This window comes from Onychostruthus taczanowskii, unplaced genomic scaffold (genome assembly GCF_017590055.1).
Source record: "Onychostruthus taczanowskii isolate IOZ18803 unplaced genomic scaffold, ASM1759005v1 scaffold19, whole genome shotgun sequence".
In the NCBI taxonomy this organism is placed as follows: Eukaryota; Metazoa; Chordata; class Aves; order Passeriformes; family Passeridae; genus Onychostruthus; species Onychostruthus taczanowskii.
In genome coordinates this window covers 12,052,682-12,067,371 of record NW_024499128.1, presented here as the reverse complement: position 1 = coordinate 12,067,371, position 14,690 = coordinate 12,052,682, and the positions used below count along the sequence as shown (strand labels likewise).

Genomic DNA, 14,690 nt, shown 5'->3' with positions numbered 1-14,690 from the left:
CCAGGGCACAAAAAAGGAAATTTTTAATATTTTGGGAGCTCTGATAGGACTCTGCTTCCCCCATTCCTGGGAGCAGCCAATTTTCAGGAGCCATCCTTGAAATCCCTCTTGGAAATAAAGAAAAATGGAATTGTCCAACCAAATCCACCTTGAGTACTAAAAATAACATTTTAATCCTCCCTTTTTACCCCAAAATGGGGTTTTACCCCACATTTTGGAACTGGGGGAGATTAAAAATGGGCCCAGTGCCAAGGCCCAGCCCAGCCTCTGGAATCTTGTGGAATTTGTTCTGCCCCACTGGAAAATCCCAGATTTTCCCCTCTTGTGAAGGAGTTTGGGCTGAGTGGAAGAATTTTTAGGGGGAAAAAAGGGCTTTTGGGGGGGAATTGATTCATTTCAGTTGTGGCAAAATCAGGGATTTTTCTTCCCTAAAAGGGAAAGGAAAGCTGGGAAAATCCACCAAAATCCTGGGTGATTTTGGGGAGTTCCATCCATTTTCCCTTGGTTCCGTTTCCCATCATCAAAGAGCAGAAAATGTCAACAAATCCCAGGAATCCCATGGAAATAAATAATGGAAATAACCCTGAAGTGGCTCCAGGATGGTCTGGTTGGGACAATCCAAGAGCCAAGGAATCTTCTGGATATTCCTGATTTAAATTCCAGAAAATAAAGAAAAATTAGGACTGGTTTGGAGCAAAAACTGGGAAAAGAGGCAGGAATTCTGCTCATTCGTGTCCTGATTTCCAGGAAATTGTTGATCCCAAAGCTGCAGCTCCAAGATTCTCTTGGTTCTGGAGAAAGAAGAGATCCCATGGAAATAATTCCATTTAAATAATCCCATGGAAATAATGCTGCAGTGGCTGCAGGATGGGAAAAACCAAGGAAGCTTCTGGGTATTCCTGCCTTAAATTCCAGAAAATAAAGCAAAATTAGGACTGGCTTGGTGCAAAACCTGGGAAAAGAGGCAGGAATTCTGCTTTCATTTTTTTCTGGAAAATCGTTGATCCCAAAGCTGCAGCTCCAAGATTCTCTTGGTTCTGGAGAAATCCGGGATGAGGAAGGCAAAGCAGGAATATGGGTGAGGAAAATTCCAGGAATAAATCCTTTGCCACCTGCTGGAAAAATCTGCTCAAGCTTGCAAACACTGAGGTATTTAAGGAAAACACCAGAAATTCCTGCCCTGCCTGCGTGGGAATCCTTGGAAAAGCTGGCAGCTCCTTCCTACCGTTTGTTCTGAGGTGAGTTTTTAAAAATCTGTTAAGAATCCACACCAAAATAAAATTCCCAACCTGTGATTCCTCCAGAAAATGCTGGGATGGGAAGGGAACAAGGAGAGGGGGAGAAATTCCAGATATGAATGGTGAATCTCTGGTGTGGTGGAGGAGGCTCTGGCCCCAAATGAATCCTGATGGAAAGCAAATCCTACTTCCAAGAGGAATTTTGGTTTTTTCAGAGGAAAACTCCTTCACTTCTCCTTGCAGGGCAGCAAAACCAGCTGGAATTTTATTCCAGAGGGGATTTTGGCATTGCCAAAACTGAGATGGAAAAAAGAGTTGGGAAATTGGGGATTTATGGCTCAGTTTGAGAATTTTGGGAGTGGAATTGCATTACCCCAGCTTTCCTTTTGCTTTTCCTATTCCTGCAAACTCTAAACCATTCCCATTTCCCTGCTCCCATTTTAATAAAATCAGGGAAAAGTTTGATTTATGAGGGAACTGCTTCCTAAAATGATCACAGAAAATCCTTTCTTTTTGCAGCCTGGGATGTGGGAATGCCTCAGCTCCCAATCCCAGAGAGGGAAATGGGATCCCTCAGGCCCTTCCCAGATTTAGGATCCTGTTTTCCTCTGGCAAATCCCACCAGGAAAACACGACAGGAACACTGTGTTTACCTCCCTGGTGGATTTCTGCCATTCCATTTTTATTCATTCCCTGGGGGACATCATCCTAAATGAGGTTTAATTTATTCCCAGCTGCTGGTGTTTATTTAATTCCTACCTTTTTCCACCTGTGGAATAGCTCCATCCCAGCAGATGTTCCCTGAAATTTGAGGATGGAAGAGGAAAAGCTGCTCAGAGGGAGGGGTTGGGGTGAGAAGGTGAGACCTGTCCTGGAGCTGGGGAAGGGAAAAGGGAAAAGGGAAGAGGGAAGGAGGAGGAAAAAATGGGAAGGAAATGGTAAAATTGGGAAGGAGGAGAAAGGGGAAAGAGGAAATAAAGGGGGGAAAGAGGGAGAAAGGAGGGGAGGGGAGGGAAGGGAAGGGAAGGGAAGGGAAGGGAAGGGCAGGGAGGCGAAAGGAAATCAGAATAGAACAAGGGAAGGGAAGGGAAGGGAAGGGAAGGGAAGGGAAGGGAAGGGAAGATTGACCCATGGATGCAAAATTTGGGATGAAGAGAAGCCGGAGAGCCCAGGCCCCATAACCCCATCCCAAAGCTGCTCATCCCTGGGGTTGTTCAGCTTTCCCAGCCTGCTTCCTCAGTGCTTTTCCAGAATTTTTCATTATCCCAGCTCCCAGTCTCCCTCTCTCCAGCAGATCCAGTCTAAAATAATTACAATAATCTGCCAAATTGGCTCTGTTTTCCCAGGAATGAAACATTTCCACTGCAGCCAAATGGGCCCTGCCCATTCCTCAGGAACATCCGTGCGCTCCGATGGCACAGGCAGTTAAATGGAGCCTGGAAAATAATCTCATTTCTGCCTCCTCTGCTTTTCATTCCATTTTCCCTCCAGACCAATTATCCCCAGGAATTGAATCACAGGGATTGGCACCGCCGCTCCCTGCGGGAAAAGTGGGAAAACAGCCGGAACCACCGGGGGGAAAGGAGGGGAATGGTTTGGGATGGAGGGAAAGGGGCTGGGAATTCTCCCTGGGAGGCACAACTGCTCTGAGATCCTTCTCCCAACATTTTCCTGCCCTTGGCAGGGTGGGAATGGGATCAACCCCTCCCAACAGAGGAGATGCTCCAAAAAACCAGAATCCTGGTGATTTTTAAAGTCCTTTCCAACCCAAACCATTTGGGTTTTATGGAAAATAAAAGGAATTCCATTTCACTGTAACTTTTCAACCCTTCCCCCTCCAGCTTTCAAACAGGCTGGGAATAAAATCCCTCTTATCAGCAGAGGGTGATAAATGTTGGGATATTTGATAAACGTGTCAGGGTATTGGATAAATGTGTTGGAATATTTGTTTAAATGCCTTGGGATGTTTGGATTCTTTTTTCCCAGCCCATTTTTTCACTTTTTATGGATTAGAGGCTGAGGTTTCCCACGCTGAGGTCTCCCTATTTCCAAGTGCTGCTGGTTGGGAGGGGTGGGAGCAAAATTTTGCTGCTTGGAATCCTGGGAAAAGTGGGATAAAGGTTGCTCCAGAGTTTTCCCTTCAGTCATAATCCTATGAAATAGAATAATTCTATATTATAAATATATTTAGCAATAAAAAGAGGGAAGATTTTGGGAAGGAATTCCAGGCTAGGATGGAATTCCAGTGGCTGCCCCATCCTTGGAATGTTCAAGGTTGGACAGAGTTTGGAACAACTTGGGATGGTGGAAGGTGTTGGAGTTGGAATTGGATGGGCTTTAAGGCCTCTTCCAACCCCAATCATTCCAGGATTCCCTGATTTCTCCCTCAGGATCCAACATCTGGGCTAGCAAATGCAATCATGAGGATACATCCATGAAAAACCCCAAAGAACAACACAAACCCTTGGATCCCAAACCCTCCTTGACATCCCCAAAGGAATGAGCAGCTTTTAGCAGGAATAGCAATTCCTGGATAATCCTAAATTCAGATAACACAAAATCCCAGGAATTCCAACCCCACACGCCATCAATGGGCTTTTCAAATGTCCCTGGCCAGGGTTTTTTGTGGGATTTTTCCTTTAAGGAATTTTTTTTCCCTTTGAGCAGCTGCTTTTTAAAGGTTAAAAATCCCTGTAAAACAGGAAACGATGGAATTTTGGTCTGGTCATTTTTCCCTGGTTTTGGACATGTCACATATTTAACAAATGCCCAATAATGGCTCCATGGCATTTGCTGGGGGAGCTGATGTGGATAATTGTGGATGAAATGATGGATAACAGCTCATCCACAGGTTTTGCTTCCAGGGAAAAGCCAGAACACAGCACCAGCTCCATTCCACATCCCAGTGCTGAAGTGGAAATTCAGGATTGCATCCCCAAGCTGGTTACCTTTTCCTTTTTTTTTTTTTTTCTTGAAAAAAAAATTAAAATTAAAAATCCTTGGATTCATCTTGGCAGGTGCCATGGATTGGGAGTGGTTTTCCCAAGGGCAGATTGGCATCAAACCTGGAAAATTTGTAGAAATTTTGGGGTTTTTTTATTAATAATATCTGAGCAGCTTAAATTCCTTGCTGTGTGGGTGATCCTGAGTTTTATTGCTCTCATTTCAAGCTATAAATATTTTATTTCCACCTGGATATTGTTATTATTCCTAAGAAATATTCACTCCTATTTCTTATTATTCCTAATAAATGTTCACTCCTATTTAATTATTAGGATGAAATCCCCCAAAATATATCTCTGCTAGAGATATATTGCAGATGGAATAAATTGATTTTAAGCTGGAAAAACTCTGTTTTGTGTCTTTTATAGAAAAAGGGAAAGGAAAGGAAAGGAAAGGAAAGGAAAGGAAAGGAAAGGAAAGGGGAAAGGACTTAAAGCATTTTAAACCAAGTAGAAGAAAACCAAGTGAACACAACACTTTAATGTACAATTTCTCAATTTATTTCATACGAAAGCTCTCAGATTTTTTCCCACACTTGCCAATGGCTCAATAGAAAAGAAGGAATTGTGTTTTTCTCCTGGATTTTGCAGGCTGGGTACAGAAATCACTGTTTGTAACTTGCCACCTCCAGGTCCACGGGGTAGCGAACTCGGTTGCCCATGCACTTCTCCCTGTCAATGAAAATGCTGTTGGCTTTCACAGCAATCTCCTTCTCCAGCTTCATCCTGGTCTCCTCCAAATTCTTCAGGTTCTGCTCTGACTCCATCAGTTTTCTCTTCAGGGCCTCCAAGAATACCGTGAGCTCTTCCACTTCGTTCACCAGCCTGGAAGGAGTTGGGTTAAGTCATGAAACATCAGGGGATGGTGATCCAAGAGATTGGATTTGGGGTAAAGATCAACTACAGAATCTAAAATTCATCAGGAAAAGACTCCAGAAAAATCCAAGAAAAGATTAGATTTGGGGTAAAGATCAACTACAGATTCTAAAATTCATCAGGAAAAAAACTCAGAGAAATTGCTCAAAAAGGTAAGATTTGGGATAGAGATCAACTACGGAATTAAAAAAATTATCAGGAAAAAGCCTCAGAAAAAATCCAAGATTGGATTTGGGATACAGATCAACTACAGATTCTAAAAATCATCAGGAAAAAGCCTCAGAAAAAAATCTAAGAAAAGATTGGATTTGGGATAAACTACAGAATTGAAAAGTTATTTCTTACTTAGAATAAAAAAATTAAAAGTCATGAGGCAAAAATTTAGAAGTTGTGAGGTAAAAAACTTTTTTAAACTGCCCCAAATCACTTTGGGATGGAACAGGAGCCTTGGAGGAGTTGATTAGTGACCTAATTTGGGTTAATTGCCTAAATTGGGGTTGATTGAATGACCTGAACTGGGGCTCATCCCTGCAGAGCTCCACGTTGGGCCTGAAGGATCTGTCGTAGAGCCTGGTGTGAGCCACCTTCAGGTAAGCTTCCTTGTCCCTGATGGCTTTTTTCAGGTTCACAATGTTGGCTTCCTCATCCCCAATATCCTTCAGGATCTGGAGAGAAAATCCAAGGAAAAAAAAAAAAAAAAACTTCAAACAATGATGAATATCATCCCCAAAAATATCTGTTCATGGTGAAGTGTTAAAGTTTTCACCACCAGTCTGGGGAATGAAGTACAACAAGAATAATTTTCATTTTAGATGATAATGCAATTAATTTTTTTTTTAAGATTAAATGCAAGAATTAAGGTGGGTTTGACCTGTTTATTTTTAATATTACACTGAGAATCACAGCTTTAGTTTAAATAAAACAGGAAATATTCTGCAGCCTCTGTCATGTCCCAAAACCATGGGAGAGATCCCAAATCTCTCCCATGTCTCCTGTGGGATGAAAAACATCCCATCTCCATGGAGTGCTTTGAATTGTAAATTTTAACTGCAAATCCAAGGAAAAAATCAATTTATTTTGAAGGAGAGCTGCTGATCAGCTTGGAAATACCTGGTTTTCTCAAGAAAATGGAAAAGACAGGAAATTGTGAAATTCTTCCCTTCATAACCATTGATACACATGCAAAAAATAAAGATATAAAGATATCCAGCTGTCATTCCCATTTCCTAAGGAATTATTACTTTTTCCACACTTGCCAATGGCTGAAAGAGAAAAAAGGAGAATTTTTTCATATTGGAAAAGGGGAAAGGCCCAAAGCCACCCCTTGTTCATAGGAAAAATAAAATTACTGTGGTGGTTTTGACCTCTTTATTTTTATTATTACACAGAAAATTACATTTTCAGTCTAAAAAGAAGCAGGAAATATTCCCTCAAAACCTCTTCCATGTGTTCTGTGGGATGACAACACATTCCCAGCCCAGGAATTACCACCAGGGGCTAAGGAATGAATTGTTCCCCACATTTCCAATGGCCTCGGTGCAGAGATGAGGAAAATCTTTACTCCCAAAGTTTTTAAAGAAGGACCAAGACATCATTTAAAAAAAACCCCAATAAATAACTTTTAAAGAGCACAGAATTCCACGTAAAATCCAGTAAAATCCACAAAAGAAGGAGCTGCTCCAGAGAGATCCCAAATCTCTCCCATGTCTCCTGTGGGATGAAAAACATCCCATCTCCATGAAGTGCTTTGAATTGTAAATTTCAACTGCAAATCCAAGGAAAAAATCAATTTATTTTGAAGGAGAGCTGCTGATCAGCTTGGAAATACCTGGTTTTCTCAAGAAAATGGAAAAGACAGGAAATTGTGAAATTCTTCCCTTCATAACCATTGATACACATGCAAAAAATAAAGATATAAAGATATCCAGCTGTCATTCCCATTTCCTAAGGAATTATTACTTTTTCCACACTTGCCAATGGCTGAAAGAGAAAAAAGGAGTTGCTTCATATTGGAAAAGGGGAAATGCCCAAAGCCACCCCTTGTTCATAGAAAAAATAAAATTACTGTGGTGGTTTTGACCTCTTTATTTTTATTATTACACAGAAAATTACATTTTCAGTCTAAAAAGAAGCAGGAAATATTCCCTCAAAACCTCTTCCATGTGTTCTGTGGGATGACAACACATTCCCAGCCCAGGAATTACCACCAGGGGCTAAGGAATGAATTGTTCCCCACATTTCCAATGGCCTCGGTGCAGAGATGAGGAAAATCTTTACTCCCAAAGTTTTTAAAGAAGGACCAAGACATCATTTAAAAAAAACCCCAATAAATAACTTTTAAAGAGCACAGAATTCCACGTAAAATCCAGTAAAATCCACAAAAGAAGGAGCTGCTCCACGTTGGAGGAGGCTGAAGTCACCTGCCAGGTTGACTTCGCTGCCATTCCAGAAAAATCTGGGAATCCTGGCTCAACCAGAGCTGCCTGATCAGCCAGTTTTAGGGTTTAATTCAGGTTTAAAGTGTTTATTTCAGGATTAAGTTGCTTCATTCAGGATTAAGGTGTTTCCTTCAGGATTAAAGTGCTTAACTCAACTCCATGCCACCAAAAAGCACCAAGATCACAACAAAACCCCGAAACCTCTCCCCGCATCCTAATCCGACACAAAAATATCTCACTCCCACATGGATTAAACCAAATTTTTTTTGGTTTAACGACGCCAGAACAGCAGGAAACGCCCCGGACCTGCTGCAGGTGCTGCTCCAGGCGCAGTTTGGCACCATCCAGCTCCCTGCAGTGGGTGTCAAAGGCCTCGCTGACCGCTGCCCGCTGCATGCGCAGGTCCTCGGACGCATCGTGGATGATGCTGTTGATCAGGGATCGGAGCTGCACCGACGCCAATTTTTCCTGTTCCGCCCTGGAAATGTTGTCGTGGCTGAACTGGGCCCAGGACTTGGGTGTGGAGGCGCTGGAAGAACAAGGAATGGGGTAAATTGGGAATTTTGTCCTTGAGAAATGGTTATTTCTCTGGGAAAGCGGGGTCGGCTTCTGGTGGGGTCGGCTCTCGGTTGTGGTGTGGATTTCTTGTGAGGAACAGGATGAATCCTTTAATGAGTTAATAAAAATTGTCAAATAAATTAATAAAAATCCTTGGATAAATAAAATATTCTAATAAATCAATAAAAGTCTTCTAATAAATCAGTTGAAATCCTTGAATAAATTATAGAGACGTTCTTGGATAAATTAATAAAAATCTTCTAATAAATCAATAAAATTCTCAAATAAAGTAATAAAAATCCTCGAATAAATCAGTTAAAATCCTTGAATAAATTAATAAAAATTCTTGGATAAATTAATAAAATATTCTAATAAATCAATAAAGATCCTCATATAAACTAATAAAAATCCTTGAATAAATAAGTTAATATCCTTGAATAAATTAACAAAAGTTCTTGAATAAATTAAGAAAAATTATAATAAATCAATAAAAAAACTCAAATAAATGAATAAAAAAATCCTCAAATTAACAATCTCTCACTCCTGTGGCTTCAGAGGGAACTAAAGCCTGAGATAAAATAGTCCAAGTACTTCCATCTTGAGCTAAAGCTGCTCAAAACGTTCACACATTTTTTGTCCCGTTCAGTCCTGGCAAATAAACTTGGGAATATAGCCAGGATTTACAGGCTGGAAACAAAAAAGCCCAGGATCTTGACAGGCTGGAGAAGGGAAGGCTCCAGGGAGAGCTCAGAGCCCTTCCAGAGCCTGAAGGGGCTCCAGGAGAGCTGGAGAGGGGCTGGGGACAAGGGATGGAGGGACAGGACACAGGGAATGACTTCACATGGAAAGATGGGATAGCGGGAAGGAATTCCCTGTGAGGGTGGGGAGAGGCTGAAACAGAATTCCCAGAGAATCCGTGGCTGCCCCATTCCTTGGAAGAACCCAAGGATGGAGTTTGGAGAAACCTGGGATGGTGGAAGGTGTTGGGATTGGAACCGGATGAGCTTCCAGGAGCTCCCAACCCAAATATTCCACACTGGACACCCAGCACAGCCTTTCCATCCACGGAGCTGCCTCAAAGCTCTTCCCATGCCCAATCCCAGCTGGGATTGAGTGTTCCAGGTGTGCTGTCCCAGAGGAGCGTTGGGATTGGAACCGGATGAGCTTCCAGGAGCTCCCAACCCAAATATTCCACATCGGACACCCACCGCAGCCTTTCCATCCAAGAAGCTGCCTCAAAGCTCTTCCCATGCCCAGTCCCAGTTGGGATTGGGCATTCCAGGTGTGCTGTCCCAGGAGGATCCTGGGAATTACTCACTTCTCCTCGAACTTGACGGAGCTGGGGTGGAACTGGACGTTGGTGCTGTCGCTGCAGTAGCCGACGCATTTGTCGTCGATGTGATACGTCTCCACCTTATCCGACCAGTCCAGCTCACAGTTCTCCTTCTGGATCCGGTTGGATCTGGAAAGTTGGGATCACAGCTGAGCTGGAAGCAAGAGATTTCCCAACCCAGCCCTCTTTGGGAAGCACAACTCCACCATTTGTGTTCCACAGGGAAACAAGACCGTGAAATTCCTTGCGGGCTGGAAAATCCCAAACTCTCCCTTCCCACCGCCATCTCCTGGAAGAGGAGCCTGACTGAGATGGGATTTTGGGAAAAAATTCCAGTGTGAGGGTGACTGGAAGAGAAGCCTGACTGAGATGGGATTTTAGGAAAAAAAATCCAGTGTGAGAGTGGTGAGGGCCTGGAATAGAATTCCCAGAGAAACTGTGGCTGCCTCTGGATCCCTGGAAGTGTCCAAGGCCAGGCTGGAGAACCCTGGGAATGTGGAAGGTCCCTGCCCATGGAACTGGATAATCTTTAATGATATTCAGATTAAAATTGCTGCTTTGTTGTTAATTGGAGTCACACGTGGCTCATTATAATTATAATTATAATGATTCTACTATAAAAGCCTGTGGGTTGTTATCAGCTGATAACAGCAGGTGTCACTCTCAGCCAAGGAATTGGGAATTCTCTTGGAAAATGGAACTAAAATGGGGTTAAAACGGGACCAAAACTGAACTAAAATGGGGCTAAAACTGGGCTAAAATGGGACTAAAATGGGGCTAAAATTATCTTAAAACAATTAAAACTCCCAAATTAGACTCATTAGGCTCTTCTCACGCTTTAATTAATATAACAGAGCTACTTTAATTGGCATTTACCATTAAAAAAAAAACACAAACAATATTTCTTTTATTAGGTAGAACAGGAGCAGATTAAAGGATTTTTAAAACTAAAATATGAAGTTTCCAGCAGTTAATTCCTTTATATTGATGGATTATACAATAACATCTTTCCAAAGGGCTTGTTAGAAATTCCAAGCAAATAATCCTTTGGAATGGCAAGGAACACCCAGCCTGGCACAGAAATTCCAGATTTAAAGTTCACACTGACCTCTGGTGGCAAAAAAATTCCTCTTGGAAAGCTCCTTTTGTCCCAAAAATCCCTTTAATGATACAAAGATACTCCCAAGAAGATATCCAGAGAATATTTTTATAGCACTGGAATTTAGTGTGGGAAAAAATCCAACACAGTTGTGGAAAGCAGGAAAATCTAAATCTACCTGAAAATCCGGGTTTACACGGAATTCCCTCAGCTCCTAAGCCTGGCCTGGCTGAGATCTGTGTCCACCTTTATCCCAGGAATTTTTTGGCTGAAGAATCCTGGGAAATGTTTTACCTTATCTGGGTGGCAGCTTGGATGATGGTTCTCTTCAGAAGATCCCGGATATCCCGGATCAGATCCGCTTCCTAGAGAAAAACAGGGACAATTCCGTGGATCCAGAGCAGGAAACACAATCCTGAGGAGCAACTCGGGGATAAATCCTTAAACTTCCTTATCTACTCTCACTTTGTTGTGGTAAAACTTGGAATTTTGGTGTCATCAGATCCTGAGAGAACTCAGCTCTAAACTTATGGAGGCTGAAAAACTTGGAATACTTCAAAAGCCTGGGAATTCCGTGCATTCCATGGAAAAGTCTGAGTGTTATCCTGTTATGGAAGGAAATCTTCCCTGGCACAGAGTCCCAGAGAAGCTGTGACTGCTCCATCCCTGGAATTTCCAAGGCCAGGTTGGAAGGGGCTTGGAGCAGCCTGGGATAGTGGGAAGAGGTGGGAATCGATGATTTTTAAGTTCTCATCCATTCCAAACCATCCCAGGATTCCATGATCCCATCAGATTAAACAGAATAAATGAATTCCCTGCTCGGTTTTGAGATAGGGAAAATCAGGGAATATCCCCATGCCTGGAACCATGGACTTGATCAGCTTTAAAGTCTTTTCCAACCAAAAAATTGTAACAATTCCCACATGGAAATATCCTACACCAACTCTTCCCTGTTTATATTTTTAACTGGAAAAAAACTCTTAAATATTAATTATAAATCAGAAATTACACTCAATTTTCATTTAAAATATTCCTAAATCCTATAATGCCTTCTATGTGGAATGCTAGAACACCCTGAGTTGGGAAGGATCCATAGGGATCAAGAAATTCTTGGTTCTTCCCAGGATAAACCCCAAAACCCCACCAAGTTTAAACATTTCAGTCTGATCCATATTTTTTTACTATTAATCCTCTGTTTTAATGAGTAACTGATCATGAATCTACTCTGATTGGAGGCTGCAGGTGAATAATCATTAATTCATTTACGGGATATTGGATAGGTGTAATTCCAGGATGGAAACTGTGGTTTTTGCAATATCCAGCACAAGAATGACACTGGAATTTGACAGGATCTTGGTGACAGGGTTGGATCATCACCTTGGCAAAACTCGGGGAGAATTAATGACAGAAACTGCCAAAATTTGGACAATTAGAGCATGGGAACAGCCAAGGATTATCCCAGTGTTCCTGAACTTCTGGATTGTGGAGTTTTAAAGTGTAACCTGCAGAGAGGAGGGGATTTCAAGGCGAGCAGAAAAGGCATTTATGCCAAAATAGGATTTTTGTGTTGGTGCAGGAAAACTCTGGATTGGTTTTGTTGCGGCCTGGGCTGAGGGAGGGATCTGCTCTCCTCTAACCACGCTTCCCAAAGTGATTCGAAACACTTTTTAAACACAGCAAGGGCTCGAACAAATCCTCGGGGTGACGGAGCACCCGGATCACAGGAGACACCTCCAGCAGCCGCAGCTTCACCTCCTCACTGCTGCTCCTCGTTTCAGCGCTGTCACCAACACAGCTGGGCTGTCACCGAGCCCAGGTGCTGCTCACCTTCATCAGCTGCCTCTCCACCTCATCGGCCGCCAGGTCCGGGGGCTGCCGCCGCTCCCGGCACTCCAGGTTATCCACGACAACCGCGTAGGGCACCTCGGTGGCATCGAGCGCCCGCTCCAGCCGCAGCTTCTGGGCCGCCAGCAGGTTGGTCTCGGCGTCCAGCTCCATGATCTCCTTCTGCAGCTCCATCCTCCAGAAGTGGACGTCCTGCAGCCGCTGGCCCAGAGTGGCCTTGGAGTATTCCTGGGCTCGCTGAGCGCTGGCGGCCGCATGTTTGACCAGGCTCTTGGCCTCGGCGCGGCCGCGCTCCGCCTGCTCGCCCGCCAAGAACGCCTGGTAGCAGACGCCCGCGTTGCGGCGGTGCCACTCGGGCAGCTGGTATTTGGCGGTGCGGAAGCCGGCCATGGCCATGCCGCAGCAGGAGCGCGGCCTCTCGCTGCGGACCACATCGCAGATCTTGCTGGGCAGCGGGCAGGAGGGAACGACCGGGGCATGCGGCTCGTCGGGCTGCGCCATGGCGGAGCCTCCGCCGCTCCCCGCTCCCGCCCGAGCGTCCTCCCCTCACCGCGGCAACCAACGACAAGGCGGGCCCGCGGGCTGATGGACAGCTCTATTCACCAATCAGAGAGCGGATCGTCCCACAGAGCGGCGCTGATTGGTGAATGCGCTGTCTGCTCCCGCCCTCCAGGCGGCTCGTTGCCGTGGTAACGGGAAGGCGGCTGCAGTTAAATTGGGACGGCTGCGGGGAAGGCCGCGAGCTGCGGAGGGTTGAGGGGAGATGTCAGGGATTTCGGGAGGGCACGGGCACGGGCACGGGCACGGGCACGGGCACGGGCACGGGCACGGGCACGGGCACGGGCACGGGCACGGGCACGGGCACGGGCACGGGCGCCTCGTTCCAGGAAGGAAGGGAGAGGTCCAGATCCGGTGCTTGCTAGCACCTGGAGCATGAAATCTGGTGTTTGCTGCCTCTGCCAGAGCCCAGATCCAGAAAATTCTCAGTTCCGGCACAGCCCAAGTCCAGCAATTTGCTGGCAAAGGAAAGGCAAAATCCGTCAATTTCCCGGTACCGCCCAGGTCTGGTAATTTGCCGGTGCCAGCACTCCAGATCCAGCAAATTGCTGGTGCCTGCACCGCCCAGGTCTGGCATTTGCCAGCACCGGCATCGCCCGGATCCAGCAATTTCCTGCGGCTGGGGCACTCGGGGCTCTGGCCGAGCAGCAAAGGTGACCCTGAGCCAGGATCTTTCCTGGGCTGCAGCAAAGCCTCGGCACACAAAGACCTTGCCCTGCGCCAGGAGGGATCGTGCCAGCAGAGCTGACCCGAAATTTCTTCTCTCAGGCAGCTTTAGGACGCACAACATGGAGAAGCCAGAGCGGACTCTCAGCTTTGCGCAGTCCTCCAGAAGAATCCTGTGCGGGAAGCAGCCTGGGAGCAGGGTTTATGTGGCAGGGGTGGGCAATTCGGAGCCTTTTTCTCCCCTGTGGGCTGAGGGTCTGGCCCTTGTCCTTCCCGAGGGCCCTAGGCCGGCCATGGCGAGGGTGGCTTGTTGCCATGGTGACGGGAAAAGGCGGGAAAGTGCCTGAGGGAGGTGTCATGGCGGCCGGGGCGGCCCTCATGGAACCGTAGAAAGGACGTTGAGATTGAACGTGTCCAGAGGAGAGCAACAAGATGAAGGGCTTGGAACGCAAACGTTTGGAAGAACGGCTGAGGGAGCTGGGGTTGTTTAGCCTGGAAAAAAGGAGGAGCAGGGGTGGCAGGGTTTCATCCCAGTTCCAACCCCTCTGGTTTCCCTCGGAAAATTCCAGAGAGCCCCCCGCTGGTTTTAGGCTGCTCAATTGAACACGTTTGTGCTCTTTGTTCTGCTTTTATTCCCAAATATTCGTTGTTGAGGCATTTCCTGTGACTCTGGTCCTGTTGGGGGAAAGGGAAAAGAAAGAGGGGATGGGAGAAAGGGGAATAAAAGAGGAAGAGAAGGGAAGTTTGGCTCTTCTGCGGGAGATGTGGATCTTGACGAGATTTGTGGAATTCTCTGGCTTGGGAAGAGTGCTTTTTTCCAGCTGGCAGAACTTCAGGATGAACCCGGCAGGTGTGGGCAGAATTCCCGGATTTCCATAGGGAATCCCACGCTCCAGGTGGATTTTGAAAGCACCTCCCCATTCCTGCAAAGCTTGGGGGATCACTCCTCTTTTAGAAAACCAGGGATGTACAAAAAAAGCAGGATTTGGAGGGAATTAGTGCTCAGATTCCAGCTTCTCCCAGCACCTCAGAGCTTTGAGGGCAATTTGGGAAGGATTATGGATATCCCTGCTGGAT

General features: G+C 45.3%; 1 protein-coding gene across 1 annotated transcript; it reads right to left on the bottom strand.

Moving 5' to 3' along the window:
- Positions 1 to 4,845: 4,845 nt before the first annotated feature.
- TEKT4 (tektin 4) lies at positions 4,846 to 12,890 on the bottom strand. The gene is made up of 6 exons (XM_041401840.1): positions 12,372 to 12,890; positions 10,839 to 10,909; positions 9,431 to 9,574; positions 7,861 to 8,083; positions 5,627 to 5,781; positions 4,846 to 5,065 (listed from the first exon to the last, which is right to left on the bottom strand). Exons 1-6 carry the CDS (start codon positions 12,888 to 12,890, stop codon positions 4,846 to 4,848), a joined length of 1,332 nt encoding a protein of 443 aa, XP_041257774.1.
- Between the last annotated feature and the right edge of the window lie 1,800 nt (positions 12,891 to 14,690).